The sequence below is a fragment of the Phyllostomus discolor genome, chromosome 14 (assembly GCF_004126475.2).
Source record: "Phyllostomus discolor isolate MPI-MPIP mPhyDis1 chromosome 14, mPhyDis1.pri.v3, whole genome shotgun sequence".
NCBI lineage: Eukaryota > Metazoa > Chordata > Mammalia > Chiroptera > Phyllostomidae > Phyllostomus > Phyllostomus discolor.
In genome coordinates this window covers 22671811-22691990 of record NC_040916.2, presented here as the reverse complement: position 1 = coordinate 22691990, position 20180 = coordinate 22671811, and the positions used below count along the sequence as shown (strand labels likewise).

General features: G+C 48.9%; 1 protein-coding gene across 6 annotated transcripts in view; it reads left to right on the top strand.

Moving 5' to 3' along the window:
* DNM3 (dynamin 3) overlaps nucleotides 1–20180 on the top strand; it is a 369351-nt gene that overhangs the window by 286049 nt on the left and 63122 nt on the right. For 3 of the 6 annotated variants that reach the window (XM_028530853.2, XM_028530852.2, XM_036015982.1), the window contains 2 exons: nucleotides 326–437; nucleotides 8281–8292. In XM_028530853.2, the coding sequence (XP_028386654.1) occupies nucleotides 326–437; nucleotides 8281–8292 (124 nt within the window). The remainder of the gene's footprint in view (nucleotides 1–325; nucleotides 438–8280; nucleotides 8293–20180) is intronic. The other 3 variants (XM_028530855.2, XM_028530854.2, XM_028530856.2) reach the window with 1 other exon arrangement.

Below are 20180 nucleotides of genomic sequence, written 5' to 3'. Positions count from 1 at the left end.
CAAACCCTGTGCCCTTAGAACATGTCCCCTCCATTGGCACCCCGTGGGTCACCACGTTGAGAGCGTTGGGGTTTTCTCAACTTCCTGTTCAGCAGCACGGACAACTCTAGACAACTCTGAGTTCTTTAATGGGGGGAGGGGTTAAAAAAATTATATAATACCTCTGTGTGGGAATTTGCAAAAAGTATTTTAAAGAGAGTGATTTTCCCCCTCCAGTGACGGAGAGAAGTAGCCATGTGGCCCATCCCGTGTACCGTTGTCTGCAGAAATAGCAAAGCATTCTGAATCTGCCTCAGCACTAAAGCAGGGTCTTTTTGAACTCCAGGAATGTGTACAAAGACTACCGCTTCCTGGAGCTGGCCTGCGACTCCCAGGAGGACGTGGACAGCTGGAAGGCCTCTCTGCTCAGAGCTGGCGTCTATCCTGACAAATCCTTAGTAAGTTGGAGAAATCTCTTATTTCGAAGTTACTGACCGTGTGTAAGGAAACGTAACTCCACACACTGCGTGCGGGAGAAGCGGGTTCTCTTTTGACCTTAATGTGCAGCAGTTTTAAGTGATACTCTGCTTATATATAGTTTTTCTCCGTGAGATTTCTAAATACAAAGTGGATCAGTGTGTGTGCTAAAGGAAATGCCCTGGTCTGCCATAAAGCGTAAGATATGTGAGCTCAGGCTCAGAGAGGGTTGCTTTGTTTTAACTTCAATTTTTATTTTCCCTTGTATGCTGCTCCAGAGTTGTTACGGTATTAATACCGGCAGCTTACACATTCTTCGTGCGGTCATAGCCCATACGATATATGTTACGAACTGCTTGTAGTAAGTACATGTATAAAATTAATCATACCACTAGCTACTATTCTTAAAAGTGTACTTATTTTTGTAAAAGCCTACCTCCTCTCATTATGTCTGTAGTACCTGTTCCAAAATTACATCTGTTTTCAAACTCTGGTTAATGTCACTGTGTGAAGGAAGAAAAAAGCATTAGGTAGGTATTCCCACTTACGTTGATGAATACACTTCAAGTGCCTTGAAGACACTTTTCCCGTTCAAGCTAAGAAGCAGACCTTCTGTCTGTGTTCTTTGGAAAACGTAACGCTGCGCAGCCGGGTCTGGGTTTCCACTCGGCGGAAGCCCGGCCCGACACGCGTCCGCAGACCGCCCCCCGGCCTGCCCCCTGCCAGCTGCTGTGCTGCTCGGGCTCCCCCAGACGCAGTGCTGAGCCTGAGCCTCGGGGGTGGGGGTGGGGGTGAGGGTGGGGGCCGGCTTGACCAGTGCGATGCTTGCGGCGCTCTAGACCAGTCCAGGGCCTGGTCACACACCAGTCGGATTGTTTCTAGGTCCCGGATAGGGACAAGGTAAGTCGGAGATGTGGATGCACTGTGGGCCCATGGGAGGTCCTCCGGGGGCACAGTCAGGCCTGCATGCGTCCCCGAGGTTACATTTCACGGCACTCCCGGCTGAAGGACTGAGGATTTGTGCCCAGTGTTGTCCTCCTGCTGTTCTTGCAGCTCGCGCATAGACCGCTGAGCCCCGTCCCAGCCTCCCTTTGTCTGCTCAGCGCCTCAAACCGTGAACCCGCAACATGCCCTGTGCCCTCCCGGTGGGATGGAACCAGGACCCCCCCCCCCCCCCCCCGACACTGACACCAGGCACAGAGGCACCGGTGTGTGACTGTTGCACTGGCTGGCCAGCGGCCTTCGTCAGTTGTGTGCACGCGTGTGCTTGCGTGGATGGACGCCACTCTGCAGGCCACGCACGAGAAAGCACTTGGAAAACTCGTGTGTGAATTCGAACCATTACTTACTACTCTCCCCCGTCTCTTGATGGCAGTATGTTTGATTTCACAAACATTCTGTCTTAGAAACTATAAACATTCCGGATGAATTTGTCTTCATTTCATTCCACAAAAGCCTGTTGAGCCCGGGGTTTTTTTCCAGGCAGCAGGCTGGACCCCAGTGACACAGAGGAGGGCGGCGAGGTCCCCCCAGCAAGGAGTGGACGCCGATCAGGACAGTGAATAACTGCCTAATTGTGCAGTGTGGTTTAAGAGAGGGATCCGTTCTATTAAAAAGTAAAGGGACAGCCGGTGTGCGTGAGGGCGGGTCGTATTGTCATCACGGTGATGACGGAAGGGCCCTTGGAAGAGCTGACACTTGGCCAAGCTCCTGAAGGAGGGGAGGGCGTGAACCACCAGAGAGGCTAGAGGAGGGTCACGGTGGCAGAGGACTCGCACAGGCAAAGCCGCCTCGGCATCTTAGAAGAGCAGCCAACCAGCCAGTGTGTCCGGAGCACACGGAGGAAGGACGGAAGGGGGCGGCGGGGTGGTCGGGGCAGGCCGTGGGCCGGTGGGCCCTGCAGGAGTGGTGAGCATTTGAGTCTTATTCCGAGTGAGCTGGGACACCCGCAGAGGGTTTTGAGCCGGTTCAGTGACACGATAAGATTCACGTTTCTCACGGTCATAATGGCTGGGTGCTAGGAGAAGCCACAGCACAGGTGAGCTCAAGGACACACGGCAGCGGCAGACTGCTGAGGGTGCGATTCCGTGGGCTCAGGTGCTGCGGGCTGCTGGGCAGCTCACCCAGCCGTTTTGTGTTTCAAGATTCCCATTTCTAACGTGGAGGTAACGGAAGTCCCCCATAGTGTGGGTGGCAGGGTTGAATGAGATCATGCAGGACAAGTGTCGAATAAGGTGGGCACAAATAAGTGCCCTGTTTCTACTGATGATGATGATGATTCCATCACAGACTGCTTTCTTTAACAAGCAGAGGAGAGAGCAAAACTCTGTGGATGTTATGGCCCAGTGAAATTGTAAATGCTGTATGCTATTTCTGTCTTCTAAACACGCTTGGCTATATAAAACCTGTGTGTGTGTCTCCCTTACGTACATACAACCGTAATGTTCGTGAAAACGTTTCCTTAAGTCACGATTTTGTCAATGAAACCTATTTTAAATGTACTAGGCAAGTTGGCTATTTAAAGAAATTATGTAATGCCTCCCTTGTGAGGGGGAAAAGAAAGTGTCTCGGAAAAGCAAAATTACCTGTTCCCCAGTGAACTGTGTTTATAAACCTGGCTTTTCACGTGTCCACGGTTCTACACAAAGGAGACACTCAATGAAATATTAGCCTCTTTTTTTCCCCCCACAGAATGCTCCATTTTCGGCAACTCTAGAGATTAAGCAAACCCTACCTAATCCATTTTGGTTCTTCTCACGTGCTTCCTATTTGTTTTGAAACACACATTTGGTACAGTTGTTTGGGAGAGGGAGACAAAGGGGCTTTTTACTACTCGCCAAAGACAGGACAGGAAATTAAACCTGGCAGCGGGCCATGAACGGCGCTTTTCTCAGTTTTCACCGTAAACAATATTTGCATTTTTTATGCACCATAGGGTCCCCCAGGTTACGCGACATGGTGGCTTGGCTTTCAGACCACTGGGTGGCTGCTAACTACTGGAGGCAGTGGGATTCTGAGTGGAACGCTTGTGCGGACACTCCATTTGGGAGCAGACAGGCTCGGGGGTAGGGGCACTTTTAGGTACAGGTATTTCTAATCGAGCAAAACTTGATGAGGACGCCAGACAAAGCTCACCACAGACGCCGCTCTCTGCGTGAGTTTGTAGGCCTTCTGGTGGGTCGTCGTGTTTCTGTGCCTTTAACTCATACACACGGACACGAGTCCAGGCTCAGAAGGTTCTGCTTCCCACACCTCCGTTTTGACGGAAAAAATTCTACATTGATTAGTTTTTTTTTAAAGATTTTAATTTATTTATTTTTAGAGAGGGAAGGGAGGTAGAAAGAGAGAGAGAGAAACATCAATGTGCGGTTGCTGGGGGCCGTGGCCTGCAACCCAGGCATGTACCCTGACTGGAAATCGAACCTGAGACACTTTGGTTCGCAGCCCGCACTCAATCCACTGAGCTACGCCAGCCAGGGCCATTGATTAGTTTTTAAAAACTTATAAGGTTGGCTTCGTTTAGGTAAATAGCAATGACCCAAATTTGAGCAAAATGATTCGGACAAATTTTATTTTCAGCTATGCTTCCACACTGTTTTATAACAGGCTTTTCCGCGTCATATTTTTCTGTCGCGTCTCCACGATGGAATGTCTCCACGTCACTGATGCCATCATATTCGGCCACCCTGTTTCTCCCGTCTCTACAACGTCTAGTTTTCTACAACGTCTTTTCTTTGTTCCCTTCCTTCGCACCCTCTTCCCCCACTTCCTTCCTCCCAGTCATCCATCACTGTTGTGGCGGACTCCGGAGATTCAGATTTTAAAGAGCTGCAACTCTCCCCTGGTGGGAGTCCCAAATCTAGTGAAAAGACAGATGCAGATCAGCCATTGCTCCACAGTGGGATAGAGCTGCAGGGCGTGTCTGTATGAAACGCCACGGCCCGGCTGGGTTCCCGTGTGCGCTCACTAACTACCGTCAGTCCCTTCGCCTCTCCGCACCCAGAGCAGAGCGTACACTCCGAATCTGGGCGGTGCTGTGTGTGGCCCTGAGCCGGAAACGAGGGGTCGCGGGTCGGGTTTCCCGTGGTGCCACCGACTTCCTCCGTGGACACACGTATAAGCTCTCTGAGCCCAGAGCAGCGTTCTTTCTGAGCCACCGCAGTGCGATAAAAATGTATTTGAATCTGAATTTGGATTTCGCAGCATTTGATCTTTTACTTCTATTTCCTCTGGTCATTACATTTGAAATTATGACCACTAGACAATTTTACATTGTTAAATAGGTGTGCAGGATTTTACACGTTTTTCAAAGTAAAAGATGTTTCTAATGGAATTAACCTTTTTTTAATGATTACACTGAGGTGTGTGTGTGTCTGAGTGTATCAGTAGTTACAGACTACAATTAAGGCACTTTTACAAGGTTATTTTACAGACCCACGCACATAAACTTTTCCTGTAAGTTCGAATACAAATAAATGTGAATTTGATTAAATATCTAAAGAACATGATATAATAAAGAACTGATTTTTCTGGCACAGTTTTTGTCTGCTCAAAACATGACTTAAATTATACATAAACATGCCTTGGCTGGTGTGGCTCAGTGAATTGAGTGCTGGACTGTGAACCAAAGGGTCGCCGGTTCGATTCCCAGTCAGGGCACATGCCTGGGTTTTGAGCCAGGTCGGGCCCCCAGTAGGGGGTGTGTGAGAAGCAACCACACATTGATGTTTCTCTCCCTCTCTTTCTCCTTCCCTTCCCCTCTCTAAAAATAAAGAAATAAAATATATTTTTAAAATTATACATAAACATGAAAGAGTTCCAAACACTTTGGGACATTTTGTGTGAGTGAAGCGAGGTAGACTTGACGTCACATCCACTCCCATTTGACCCCCGACCCTCCCACCTGTTAGCTGTGTGGCTCAGGCAACGTACTTAACCCTCGTACGTTGTGTATTGTTTTTTCAACTCAAACGATAACACTTTCCTCGAGATCAAATGAAGAGAGTGGCCCATCACATCCACTCGGTGCCTGGAACTGGGTGCAGGTGTCCGATGCCACGCCCATTATCATCGTTGTTGAAGGTCACCCATGTGCCCGGGAAGCTCCATTTCCCGGTGTAGTACAAGAGTTCCCTTTTCTTTGGAAGCTGTCGCTGGGGTCAGGCCTGTGAGGGAGAATTTCCCCAGCTCTTGGCTGAGGAAGCCAAGTCGCTGAGGGGAGGAGCCCTGGGGTCACGCTGCCCGCTGGGCAGCCCGGGCTCAGGGCTCCATCGGCCAGCAGGGAGCCGGAGAGGCTGTGGGTACGTGAGGGTTCCCAGGCCTGCCCCAGATCCATGCAGACCCTGGCAAGAAATGGGTGCAAATTCAGTTTTGCGTGCAACTCATATACCCCAGGACTTGTCACGAGGCTTCTATTGGCTGTAGACGGACAGCCCTCCCAGATGGAAATTGGCAGCAGAAAGTGGGACGCCCTGGGATTTCACTTCACCCCTGAATCCCACACTCTCCCGGGCGTCATGCTTTGGGGACCGCTTTGGAGGTTGAAACCGTCCTACAACGAGGTCTTTGGGGGACTTCAAAAATCCCTTTGGGATAACCCCCCAAACTGGACTTTTCTCTGTGGCAATGGCAAGGAGAGGAGAGGGGCTCTGTATCCCTCCAGGGAAAGACGAGGCACAGCCACAGACCTCCAGAAAAATGTGTTGCTGTGGCAACAGCCACTCACGTGGCTTTATCCAGCTGTCTCCTCATCCGCCGCTGACCATGCCCACCTTAGCGCTGCCACGCACTCCTTCATCCTTCGCCGGCTGAGCACCAAGGCAGCTACCTGACCGGTTCTGAGAGTCTTAGTTGTTCCCCAGGAGGGGCCCCTTTGGGGATCCAACCCTCAAGGTGCCGCACAGAGCAGGGTGGGGTCTGGGAAGCATTTACAGTTGCCCACACGTCACCGACTACTCTACAGCTTCCAGAACAGACAGTTGGGGAACGATGGAAGGAAACGAGAAATGGCGGAGCCCTGCCCCTGCCCCCATCCTCCACGTGTACGTCTCTCCTCTCGGAGGACTAAGGCCCCTGCTCTGTGACATCACCGCGGCCACGACAGGGAGAACCGTCTGCCGCGGCTCTCATGAGCGAGGCAGCCAGTCGTCCCCTGACATGCAGGAATACTCGGTCGGGCTCCTGAAACTGATTTGCCAGATCAAAGCCGCACCGCTATGGAATGCAATAAATTCCATCTGTTTGAGGAATTTTCAGCAATATTGCACTTCTTTGCAGAACCAGAGCCCCATTATTCTCTCTAAAATAGAATTTTTCTCCTGATAAAATTCCCCCTGGGGAGCTTTATTGCCTTATTGAACAGTTGGCACACACACACACACACACACACACACACATATATATATATATATATACACACACACACACACACATTTTTTTTACAAAAGACTCTTTTCCCTGCCATTCATTCTTGATATCTCGCATACACCAGTGCTGTTAACAGTTATATCACAGTAACTCACAATGCCAAGAAGCGTCTCGACACTTATTTTATCAGTGTCTTTAAATTTACGTTTTTATTAAAAATGATGGCTGTGAGGGTCCTTGAATTAGACGTTTCCTCCGAGTCACCCACGGGCGTGGTTTTCCAGAAGACGCGCCCTCCCGCAGTCCTTGCCGAACCACTCTCCCGAAGACCTCTGTCCGTCATATTCCCCGCTCCGCTCCACGGTCCTCCCTGAAAACCAGACGCCGGCCCTGCAGCCCAACCTGTGACTCTACCTCGCTCCGTCCCCTGCCCAGGGGCACAGGCTCTTTCTAACTGGCCTCTTCATTCAGCTCGGCCTCTCAGCACGAAACTCCCCCTGGGCCCCTCGTGAGAAGGGCTCCGATCGGGTCCCTGCCGGCCTGTCCCAGCACGGCTCCCCCCACGGGACCTGACCTGGCAAGGCCTCGGGCTGCCCTGGGACTCATGAATCACGGCTCTATTTTTTCAAGCCATATGTGAGTGAAATTGTCTGATATAAATCAAACCCTCGCAGCTATAGTGGAAACAGGAGACCCATTTGCCTGCCGCCTGTCACTGGCTGCTCTGTGTTCTATCCAGAGTGTCCCGTTTAGAAACGACTACATTTTTGTGACTAACCTTTCCAGACCCGTTTTCTTGAGTGCAGACCAGTGTTGATCTTGGCCACATCCCCGCCATACAGTGGGCACTTCCCGTGCTGACCCGAGACAAAACTCGTAATTTACAAAAGAAAGGAAGGGAACAGGAGGGAGGTCAGACCTTGGTCTGCTTCCCCCATCTCCCCAGAACCACCCACTTGTTCCTTCTGCTCTCTTTGCCCTTTTTTTTTCCACCTTCTTTGAAACCAAGGATGCAGTGTTTGTTTAAAAATGCATTGGCTGCCGAAAGTTTCCACTGCTTGGCATGTTGGAGGAGGGGCCGTCGGGAAAGGCCGAGTCGACATACTAAATACTTCGCCTTTTGTGCTAACGGTTCACTCCTTACCAGTTCAGACCCGCGCTTTGTGGTCAGGATCTCACACTCCAAGGATTGCGAGCAGAGAGAGAGAGAGAGGGACTCTCTCTCTCTCTCTCTCTCTCTCGATTGTCTGCCGTTATAAATGTGCCATTTCACGTCATCTCGGTAGATCCTTCGACTCGTCCTTGAGCTCTGGGTGCTGTGTGTGTGTCCGAGGGTGTCAGGGACTAGTCAAATGATTTGTTTGGATTTTGCTCCAGCTCGGAAATTACCTAGTTGAAAAATAAATTCATGTTTAACCTATTTCTTTCTTTTTTTTCTCCTTGCGGCCGCACACTCAGGGGAACAACAAAGTAAGTTCTTTGTCCTGCAGCTGCCCCTTTCTCTCCAGCCCCTCCCCCTCCTGCATGTGCCTGCGAAGGAGTGTTTCCCCTGCACGTGGACGTGGCTGTCTTTTGTGACCTCGCACGGGTGACCCAGGGTGTGCAAATGTCAGGCTGACGTGCATTCGCCCCACCGTAATGGCTGTTCTCTTTCCACCTTTGGGAAGGGAAATGCGACCTTCAGAGGTGGGCCCTGGGCAGTTCAGAGAAGTTGCCACTATCAGGAAGGAGATGGACACAGAGCAAAGATTAAGGAGATTTAATAATGAGGACTTTCTGGCAGGCAGGGTCCAACCATCTGACGAAACCCAGGGCCGCTGAAGTTTTTGACCCAGAATCAAAGCTGTCCTATTAACATGCCGTTATAAGAAAAAAAAACAACAAAAAAAACCCAAACTGTAATCTTAAAGCGCGGCATGGCTGGCGGTGCTGGTGAAGCTGAGTTAGATCAGTGCTCTGCCTTTGAAGGTGCCTTGAAGGGGATGGAGGAGGGTGGGGTCAACATTTGACTTGGCCGCTGCGCCCCTGATGTGTTCCAGCTGGGGGGAAGGGGGAGGGCGTGGGGAGCGGCGGGGGACTGGACTGTGTGATAGATTCGCGAAGCCAGGCGGCGCGCACGGATGGTGCAAATTCTCTTGACGTTGTTATAATAGACACAGGAGCAATTTTAGTAGGCTCATGGGGTTGCTAGCTTGTTTAAGTTTTAATTCAAGTTTCCCAAAAGGTAAGAACTACTTCTCACTGATGTTAATTATATGACAGCGATGGAGCTGGGGGCGATGGGCCAACGTGGAGCGGGGCGATTGTTTTTTATTTTGTCCTACGGAGACTTCTGGGTGCTCCATCCTACCAGGTGGCCCACTTAAAGTGGACCTCATTGAATGCAATGAGAACTGAAAAGAATCTGTCCTAGCAGGGTCTGCCTGCATGTTTGAACCAGCTGGAATTCATCAAAATTGCTATTCATAAGCCATACATGCAGAATGTAAAACAAATGTGGGAACCCTTGCAGTTTAATTGGATGGAATGTGCTGTTATGGAATAAGTTGACGTAGACGGTTGGTATTGAAAAATGTGTCACTTTATAAATTTATACCAAGTAATAATATTTAATGAAGTTAAAAATAATACCAGGAAAGTACAAGACAGGCGCTTTGTGCGGGAGCGAAGGGGTGAACTCGGCCCACTGACGGTTCACTTTTCTGAAAGAGCAGGTAAGTCACGAAACCGGTGAGATTTCTCACACACAGGAAAGGGCAGTATTTCTGTCACTGTGACTGCTAGAACAAAGCATTTGGGTAAAACATAAAAACCGGTATTTTAGCTCTGATACCAGAGATAAAACAGCTCAGTTTTGGACCAGCGAGGACGCCTGACGCTGGTTACTCGCGCCGCTCGGGGTGTGGGTCTGCACCACCGCCGTGGCCGCATCTCCGGCTCGGTCGTGAAGCTCCTCCAGTGTGTGCGTACGGACAGCGAAGCTGTGGGCGCAGCGGGTCAGGGAGCCCGCGGCTGACGTTTTGAGGAGGTGCTAACCCTCCGGCCACTTGAGAAGCCTCTGTGATTTGCCCCTTTCCCTGGTGATGCACCAAACTCCCCCCAAAAAAGCTCTTCTCCATAGCAGGGGCCATCCCCGTGTTGTGTCTTATTCAGTCAAGTTCATCTGGGTAATGACATGTTCAGTTTAATAGAGTTTACTCATTTCTAATTCACTGTAATACAATAAGCAATAAAACTCAAAACTTCTAAACTGTTGCTCACTGAGAACTCCCCCAGGAGGAAGCAGAGGGCCCTCCTGGGTCTCCAGCCGCCCCCTCCCCCAGAGCCACCTTCTGAATCGTGGACACTTGGTGCAGTGCTGTGGGGACCTTTGGGAGCTGCTCAGGGTGTTGGTGGGATAGCCAAAGGCCCAAGTGTGCTTACCGGTTTGACTTGTAATTGACGGGTGGCTACTTTGGAAGTGCCAGTATTTGTTGACCTTAATTTTTCGTTGCTTCTGTTATGAATCAGTGATAGTTTATGAAAAATATAATGTTAATACTTTTCAAACATGATCATTACGCCGAGCATGGACTTTGGCACGAAAGAGCCTCCTCGAATCCCGGCAGCACATCTGTGGGCTATTTTCCTCGAGCTCAGAATTGCAGTATAAATGGAAAACCCCGGGATGCGAGCTGTGGCGTCTGCAGAGCCACAGACCCGGCGGCTGCAAGGGGAGGAGAGTCTTCTCCCCTCTTGTGCCGAAACGCTTGTTCTGCGTTGTCCCCAGGGCATCGTACCTGACTTGTAGCTTGCCCTGCCCGTGAGCCCCATGCAACCGGTGATTCATCGGAGACGCGCAATGACTGATTGTTTATCTAGTGAATGGCGTCGTACTGGTTATGATGCTAACCAGACGCTGAAGAGAGTGAAGCCTGCCCCATTAATGCTTCTTTAGGTGAGCAGGGTGAAGGCCTTCATCTTCCCACATACACCGTGCAGCATGTGCATGCACACGCACACACACGCACACACACGGAGGTCTATTCTGACATGTGTGGAACGACTCTACTGTTCATTTTCTCCGTGACAGCAAAATTGATCTGTTTCGTCCATCTTTAAAGTACACTTCAATCCTTGAAACTCCACCATGAATACCTTTAGAGTTATGTTACAGGGACAGAATGCCAAAGCCCCCTTTCCTCGCCGAACAATTGTGTATATGTTGTTATTTCTTCTTACAAAGCAAATTTTCCTTTCGTGAGGAGATCACAGTTGCTTGGGAAAACATTTCCTTCCAGGCCCATTGGTGACGTGTCCCTTTGGAAATGTTTTTCTGTTGGCATAGTGATACCTAAGTTGCTTGTGGTGGCATCTGCCTCCCCCTTAGAGGGGTTTCCCTGGGCCCTGGATTCCAAGTCAGTGTCTTCCTGGGAAAGACCAGAATCTGGGACTTCCGAGTCCACTTTGGGGGTGTGAACAAACAAATACAGTAACAGGAAGGGTTTTTTTTTTTTAATTGTTTGTTTTTGAGCACAAATTAAATGAGAGTGTCATTTTTAGAACTGAGCCCTTCAGGTAAAAAGTCATCTCCATGTTCTGTCCTAGAGACAGGACATTTAATTCCCATCTGTAATTTGATGCCCTCTCTGGCCCCAGCCAGTGTGGCTCAGTTGCTTGGGCATCACCCCAGGAACCAAAAGGTCACAGGGTCAGGGCACATGTCTGGGTTGCAGGTTCGATCCTCGTGGGTGCGTACAGAAGACAAACAATCAGTGTTTCTCTCTCACATCCGTGTTTCTGTCTCACATCGATGTTTCTCACCTTTTCCTTCTCCCTCCCTTCCCCTTTCTCTAAAATAAAAAATATATTTTTTAAAAAAATCGATGCCCTCTCTTGGTGGGCATTTTTAGGAATTCAGTAGACTTCTAATTTTCTTTCTTTACTAAAGACTTTGAGTTTTGGTTAAATTTCCTTGATATTCAATTAGGCAAATTAAAGGTAGAGAACTTAAAATATAAGGAATAAAATTCTATCACAAAAGCTCTCAAATTTCTTATTGGTGTTGGTGAAGAAACACACCTGAAAACTAAGAAGAATCCCAGGTTAAGAAATGAATGCTTCAAAAAACTTTAAGTTTGGGGGAAAACTATATTTGATCTCTTTCAAACTACCATTGAAAGAGAAATTTACCATTACTTAACTTTAGATTTTTTTCAAATTAAAGGATTCTTCCATTTTCCCCAGAACAAGAATGAAGTGGACTCCACCTTCGGTGGAGAGAAAGCACATGTGCAAAGAAGAAATAGAGCTCAGACATGCAAACACAGAATTGAAAAATAACTAAGCACCAGCCCTAGCTGGCATAGCTCAGTGGATTGAGCGCGCGCTGCATGCAAACCAAAGCATCGCAAGTTCGATTCCCAGTCAGGGCACATGCCTGGGTTGCAGGCCATAGCCCCCAGCAACCGCACATAGATGTTTCTCTCTCTCTTTCTCCTCCCTTCCCTCTCTAAAAATAAATAACCAAAATCTTAAAAAAAGAAAGAAAAATAACTAAGCCCTGATTACATTACAGTTAGGGTAAAGGCCATCGACGCACACTGATCAGAGGACTTTGATGTTTAAGAAAAGAAGAGGGAAGGAAGATCAAGTGTAAATGGCCTGTTTTGTGAAACTCACAAAGTCCTTTTTCTCTAGTGATTCCTCAACACATTGGGCAGGACGCGTGGACGCGGTCAGCCACCACTAGGAGGAAAGGGGTGTGTGTCTTAGTGACCCCTTGGGTTCCAGCAGTCATTTTTGAAGACAGAGTGTGCCAAATCAAATGTCATCACCATATATTACGCTAAAGAGCACAGATGTCAAATCTGTGTTCTGCGAATGCCTTACCTCTTATGCCAGACCCTCAACTCCTAAATTCCTGTCCTTGGTTGTATGGGAGAGAGGACAGACAGACAGACACTGAAAACCCATTGTCTGCCCTGGCTGTGTCCTGGGAGGTATAAGGGGCAGAGAGTACCGTGTCACGATATACGTTTCCTGTCCGATAATTCAAATAAATGCAAGAAAGGCAGAACATTCTAGGCAGTTTAAGTAGCTAGCTCAGGTAGGGTTATTTATTTTCTTTGAATAATGTATATGCTTTCCCTGGTTTTCTTAGAGAAGTTTAGCAAATGTATTTCTCTGGGGTTTCAGGATAGCCCATCTGGTTCACTTAATTTATACGTAACCCGATAAGAATAGCATTAAATTTAAGAAGAAAGGATGAAAGCTCACTGGCCTCAACATGTTATTTTAGTCCCACGTGCTTCTAAAAATGAACTGTCTGTCTCAATCATCCCAGCACCAGTAAGCCCTCGGTTCTTTTTTGGCAAACCGGTCCTAAAGGAACATTGTTAATGCCTCGTCTCTGAACCCCCTGGCATGAGTTGTGATCAGCGAAAGGAAAGGACGGTTCAGCTGAAGGCAGAAAACTTGGAGACGTTAGAATCTGTGTTGCACCCCCCAATTTGTTGACCTTGCCAAACGGACTCTACCAGAAAGCCAGTATACATGTGCTGCTCAGAGCCCGCGGTGGGTGGCACGGCAGAGACCTTCAAAGGGGGCTCTGGGCTTGTTCATATTTTACTGCCTCTGTCGTGTCCCCAAAGAAGCGACTTCACTCCAGTTAGTGAGAAATGATGAAGATAATTATGTCTTACATCCCGGCTTTGTTGGCCACATTTGCTCTGACAGTATCTTAGACATCTTCCCTTGGAATGCCAAGGAGACCGTGAAAGAGCAGGTGTGTGTGTGTGTGTGTGTGTGTGTGTATCTCCTACAAGCACACACACGTGTGTTTCTGTGCATGTTTGAGCACACGTAAAGGTGTATGTAGGAAGTGAGTTGGGAGAAAAGTTAGGGGCTATTTTTAATTTCTCTAGACACTCATATATGAACTTACTTACTTCTGTACTCATGTGTTATTTTTATAAACTTAGAAACCCAGTCAGGTAAGGAAAATTTCAATATTAAAAACGTGAGTGGGGAGATAGGGGAGGGAGAAGAAACTTCTGTGTCCACTGAAGAGGGGGTGTGAGCCACCTTGCAGGGAGCCAGAAGGCCAGGTGAGCGCAGGCCACGCCCACTTACCGTGATCACTGCGTAGAAGCCGTGTGTACACTTCTCTAGTTCAAGGTAAGGAGCCTGAAAGGGTGGAGCAGGCAGACAGGTATCCCGGAACAGAACCTAAAATAAGTCACTTCTTTCAGACCCTTTCAGAAACTACAAGGAGGACTAGCATATTTTAACTTAAAACTGTGTTCTTTTCCTAAAGTAGTTTTTCTTTGTGTGCCTCGACTTGATGCACCTTATTTTAGTCCTGAGTTAGGAATGCATCTCTCTTCGTTATTAGGATAGGCAGAACACAGTAAACAAAGTTCTAAGAATAAAACAAAATAGCATTTAAATACGGATTTAGAAAGTATGCACAGTTGCATGCGAACCAATCGAACCTACCCTAAAATTAAAAAAGCGAATGTTATTTAGGGCACGTCTAATTGCATAACAAACGAGATTAAGCTCCATGATACAATGACAGCACACATTCTTCCACATACGTGCTTACTGTTGACCACGTTTTCATTGAAGAAAAGTTCTGATCGGAACATTGTTATTTTCCTCTTTGAAATAACTAGCTGTTTGTCTCATACATTTTCTCATTTTATGTCACATGGCTTCAAACAGAGTAATTGGTAACACTTCAAGGAATTAAGCAAAAAAAAAACTTTAAAAAAAAGTTCAGCTTGTTAAAACTCTTTTATCACTGCAACTACTCCCTCCAATAAGGAACTGAAAAAAAAAAGCATTGTTTCCAGTTAGAACAATGGTTCAGGCCGCAGGGTGATTTTGCTCCAGGCGGACGCTTGGCAGCATCTGGAGAAATTTCTGATTGTCAGTGGTGCTAGTGGAATCTGGTGGGTAGAAGTCAAAGCCCTATTACTCACAGCACAGCCTCCACAGTAAGGAATCATCCGGTCAGATGCGTCAACGTGTCAAGGTCGAGAAACCCCGACCGAGCTTGAAGTGAGGATGCGAGCATGGGAAGTTCGGACCCTGTGACCTTCGTTAGCTGAGCCCGGGTCACGGCGGCGCGGTGGAGGGACTGGGGTCTGTGCAGACTGCAGGCTCCGGCCGGAGGCAGCCCCCTCTTTCCAGAATGCTCCAGCAGAGCCTGCTCCGCATGAGAAATACTCCCTGCCCTTGGGTTCAGTGGTTTGCCTGAGAGAGGGTGACCATCACTGAGAAGATTTTCAAACTTGAGCTTGCCCACTTGTGTCAGGGGTGCGGGGTCAAGGCCTGCGAGGATAACAAAGAGCTGCCTTTACAAACACTTTTTTTGTATGACCATATGTCTTTCATTAAATAAGAAAAACCCAATTTTTATGAAAGTGTGCAATGTTTAGTGCTTCCACTAAAAGCCTACTTCGGAGTTGGAATGCCGTGAAAACAAAAAAGTTAATGTATTTCTATATTTGAGCATTAGACCAAGGCATAAAAATAGACTCAGTAAGGTACGGTTCAAATCTGAGTCTTTATCAAGAAAAACTTTTCGAATGTTCCAACTTAAATAACACCATTCTTCCCTTTCCATGCGGCCCAACAGTCCGACCCCTGGGTTGTCCAACAGAAAACATTCTTGACTATGGTGTGGAGTATATTGTCTGCTGATGAAGTTTTTTTTAAATTCACTTCCAGATGGCCAAGGCAGCCAGACCAAAGATAAAGGCACCCGCATCCATTTGCTCTGCCCATTCAGAGGTGGGAGTTTTTTAAGCATAGACACATAAACTGGGCTACTTTGCTTTTCTTCAAGTGTGAAACAATCGCTGAAGTCAGGGCAGAAGCCACATCTCAGGAAGGCTATTAACAGTTTTACATTTTCAGTCCACGGGAAGCGCTGAGAGGGTGGTGTTTCCGGTGCGCCCCAGAAGCACCGGGCAGGGCACGTGTCGTGTCGTAGGTTGGCAGGACCCAGGCGCCACATCAGAGAGTGGCGGACGTCTAAGTTTCCGCTTGCGTGGCCCTGGTGGCCCAGGAACAGGCCGTTGACAAGGACGGTGTGTCTCCGCTCCTTCCCAAAGAGCAGGGCCTCCCGTCTGGGAAAAGCGCTTCCACGCCAGACAGGGAACAGGAGGTGCAGGCCTGGCCCAGCAGCGTTTCGTGGGAAAGTTCTGCCGCATGGCCCAGTGACCGGGTTTTCACTCGCGGCTTACCGTCTGCTTTGTCAGCCAAACTTCATGTCGGGGGCTCAGCCTCCATGAAGACCAGACTCCCCCCAAGCTTCCGATACTCGGGACGTCCCAGGTAGAGTGTGTTGGTGGACTGGTTCGGGGGATGAATGTACATGGTGGAGGAAAAAAGTCAGGAACTGCAACTTAGGGGAGGGGTAGGTGTCAGCGCAAAGGAGGGAAGTCAGGAAAAGGGGGAAGAGCAAGGGGAAGGGGTGTGGCATTGAGACAGAGAGTAGCTTTCAGAGCCGCCAGCCACAGACCTGGGCACCACGACCAGTTCACCTGAACCCACCAGCCCAGCTCCCTGACGTACCCGGAAACCTTCCCGCGGCCAGACCACACACCCCAGCGGTCTGGTGTGGGGAGTGCGCCCCTGCTGACGGAGGGAAGGGTTATGGTTTTTCCAGAATGTGTGACCGGAGTCTGCCTGAGTTTGTTTACCCTCAGCCCCTGCAGCGCTGGTTGTACCGTGGGAAGAAGAGCTCCTTATATCTTAATGTTTGAAAAAGCAGAGGCAGTACCACACCTATAGAAAGGAAACCTCTCAGAGCTGTTCTGTGTCTTCACTCTCTCTCTCTGCGCTCCCGGGTCGGGGGACGGAGGGCTGGTCTTCCTCCCCTTCTGCATGGATTTCCATGCTCTTGGGTTTCGCCGTCTCTTCTGCTGCGTTTTCTCCACTGCATGTGTTTATATACCTCTACGATCCGTGCATACGTATGTGCATGTATACTTTGTGTATTAGATCTATAGAAGTACAATATATGTGTACCTTTCCCTTTTCTCTACCTGCGTTTCCCATTCAGAAACGGCTTATTTCTCCCTCTCCCTTCACCACTAAGGGTCTGATCCTCACAGCAATCCTGTAAGACAGTGGCTTTCCAATTGGGACATGAGGCCATGTCTGGGGACCATTTTGACTGTCACAGCTGGGCTGAGGGGTGTGATCGGTATCTCGTGGGTAGAGGCCAAGGAAGTCACCAAACATCCTGGCAGGCACAGGACAGCCCTCCGCCACGCAGAATTATCCTGTCCACAGTGTCAGCAGTATCTGTTCGGTGAAGTAGACATTATTCTAGAGATGAAGAACATGATGCTGAGGGAGGTTGACAAAGATCACGTGTCTAATGCATGGACGAGCCAAGATTCGAGTCAAATCCAGCTTTGAACCTCAAGTTCTTGTCCTTTTAAATATGTTTACTCCATTTCAATCTAACTTTTATTGTTATGTGTAAGTTTAGAGCAAACATCTTTGTGCCTAATTCCTCATACTCATTTCTGATCATTAGCATAGATTCATAGAAACAGAATTAGTATCAAAGGGATGAATAATTAATCGGGTTTTTGATTCAGGCCACCAAATTACTTTCATCAAAGCTGGAGTGATTCACATTCCTAACATGTCACCTAATCCCAACCTACACTGGGTGTTACAGTTTTCTTTTACCTTTTTATTTAATCCCCCAGGCAAGGATTAATCATTGCCTTTCCCTTTAAAAAACAAAAACAAAATCCCAAATCCCTGCTGCCCCGATGGTCTCCTGTACCTGCAAACCTCCCGAATCTTCTGATCGGAGGAACGCAGAAGGGCGGAGTGTTAAAGCTCTGGTCCAATCAGATCCCAGCGCTGGCGCATAACAGCTGGGCGACCCCGGGCAGACGGCCTTGGGCCTCTCTCTTCATTCGTTCCGTGGAGTTTGATACTAACTTCCACGTCACTAAGACGTAGCGAGCTAGCACGTGTGATGTGAGCAGTGTCAGGAGCAAAGTAGACTCAAACGGTGCTGGCCATCTTCAATGTCCTTGATTTTGGTACTTGCCTGGTTTTTTTAGTTTTGTTTAAGTGCCGTGGTTCTGGATCCAGCGGTTGCTCTGACTCCCAGCATCATCCTCAGGGTCCAAATACCGCTCTCGTCCAGGAGTGCTGTGTCCCAGGGTCTTTCCTGCTGGCTGTCGCCCCGAAAGGCATCAGCCTGTTGCCCAGCAGCTCTTGGCTTTGACGTTCCGGATTTGTTCACAGCCCAGCACCTGGGCTCCGGGGGCTTCGCTTGCACCCTCTACCACTAACCTGCTTCCATCCAGGTGCCACGGGTCCTCCTCCTCGGCCATTCTCAGCTTGCATGTTTTCTTACCTAAAAATCCTGTGGAGTGGCATTCCCCCACGTATGCTCAGCTTGTTTGAAGAAAGAGGAGAGCTGACGATCAAAAATGTCTGGGTTACTTCCCTGGCCGGTGTGGCTCATTTGGTTGGAGCGTCGTCCCGGAACTGAAAGGTTGTGGGTTTGATCCCTGGTCAGGGCACATGCCTGGGTTGTGGGTTTGATCCCCCATCCCTGATCCCCAGTCCAGTGAATACAGGAGGCAACCAGTGGATGCTTCTCTCTTGCATGGATGTTTCTCCCTCTCCCTCTCTCTCTAGAAGCGATGAAAAAATGTCCTCAGGCGAGGATTAAAAAACAAATGTTTAGGTCACACTATATTCTCTATCTTCTGATGAGACAGAATATTCATCAGAGACAACTGGAATAAAGAAACATGGACATGTGTTTGCCACTGTAATTCTCAAGCTTATTTTTATCAAATAACACTCCCCCCCCCCCCCACATTTTCAAACAGTACCCGTCACCATCTCGTAGTAGCTGCGTTCGGAGGGACACCCCTGCGGAGCGGGCAGAGGACCAGCCGCAGCCTCTGGCTCAGGCTCCTCACCAGGGCCCAGCTGACCTGCCTCAGACACACCCAGGTTTCTTGTTAAACATGCAAGCCCCCGAGTCTCTCCCAGGTCTTCTGTATTTGCATTTCTGAGGAGGGCTCCTGGAAATGTGCACTTTACATACACAGCCAGAGCCATTTTGAATAACGTCTAAACGTTGGAATCACTACTGTCTACATTAACAGCAGACACGGCATAAGGTACAAAAACAATGAACATTCCCCCTACATGGCCATTGAGGAAGACTTCACACCCACAGCCTTTAGTTTTACTGTGAGGCAGATCCACGCAATCAGCGCTAGGAATCAGGCCCTCGAGGTCCAGGTTTACCAGAAAGCCAGCGTCTCATCAGCGCTTCCCAAGCCCCCGTTCGCCGCTCTGCCGCCGGTGGTGGGGTCACTCTGTTTCCTCCTGGAGAAGGACCATTGGCAGCCCCCAGGCTGGAAGGCAGATCTGGAGAGGTCGGATACACATCTTCATGGCGAGGGATCAGAGCAGCCCCGGGCCACCAGGGGCGCCCCCCCCTCCGCCGCCACCCCCCCCAGGCCCAGACCAGCTCACTCCTTCGAGTGCGTTTGTTTGTGAAGGGAAGTCGTTGCCATCTTTCTTTGTCCTTCTGCGCCGAGGAGCCCTGGGGACTCCCGGGGAGTGTCCACAGGAGCCTCAGTGTGGAACCAGCATGTCATTCGGTTATCAATCCGGGGGAAGCGGGGGGCCGAACTTGACACATATAAATAGTAGAGAGTTTATTTGCACAGGTTTATAGTGTTGGTTTTCTTTCTTTTTCTTCCTTTCTTTTTACCTTTTTGCTTTTTAGAACCGTTTTGCTGAAGAATATCAGCTTGTTAAAGGCTCGGGCACATTCTCTCTCTCACGGGAGATTTACTTCCATACTTTGTACGCTGCTGAGTTTGAGCATGGTGGTCATGGACTTATAGACTGTTCAAGTCTTGGAGTCATTTTAGAATAACCCCCAAGGTTATTCTAAAGGTAGATTTTAGAATCTAAAATTCCTCCCTGACTTCTGCTAGTGTTGGAAGTTTGCGTTTGCTGCCCTCGGGGGACCGGGCGATTCCGTTCTTGAGAATTTCTGCCCAAACGGTATTATCTATCTATCCCCACCTACTTCCCCGCCAGTCCATGTCTAGAACATTGGCATGGGCTTGTGTTGCCTTGGAAACCTCATCTCCGTCCGTCACTTTTGCGTGCGCCTGTCATCGGCATGAGACAGCCATGTGCCGAGAGTTCGGTGGTGTCAGGCCGGGCAGCTCCTCCGCTCCATCAGAACTCTGCGGTCGAAACAGAGCTCACTGCCCTCTGCTTGGGGGTCAGAGCACCCAGAGGTGCACCAAGCACTTAGTGTTGAGCTGTATTTTAGGGCCACGGCTTCCTGA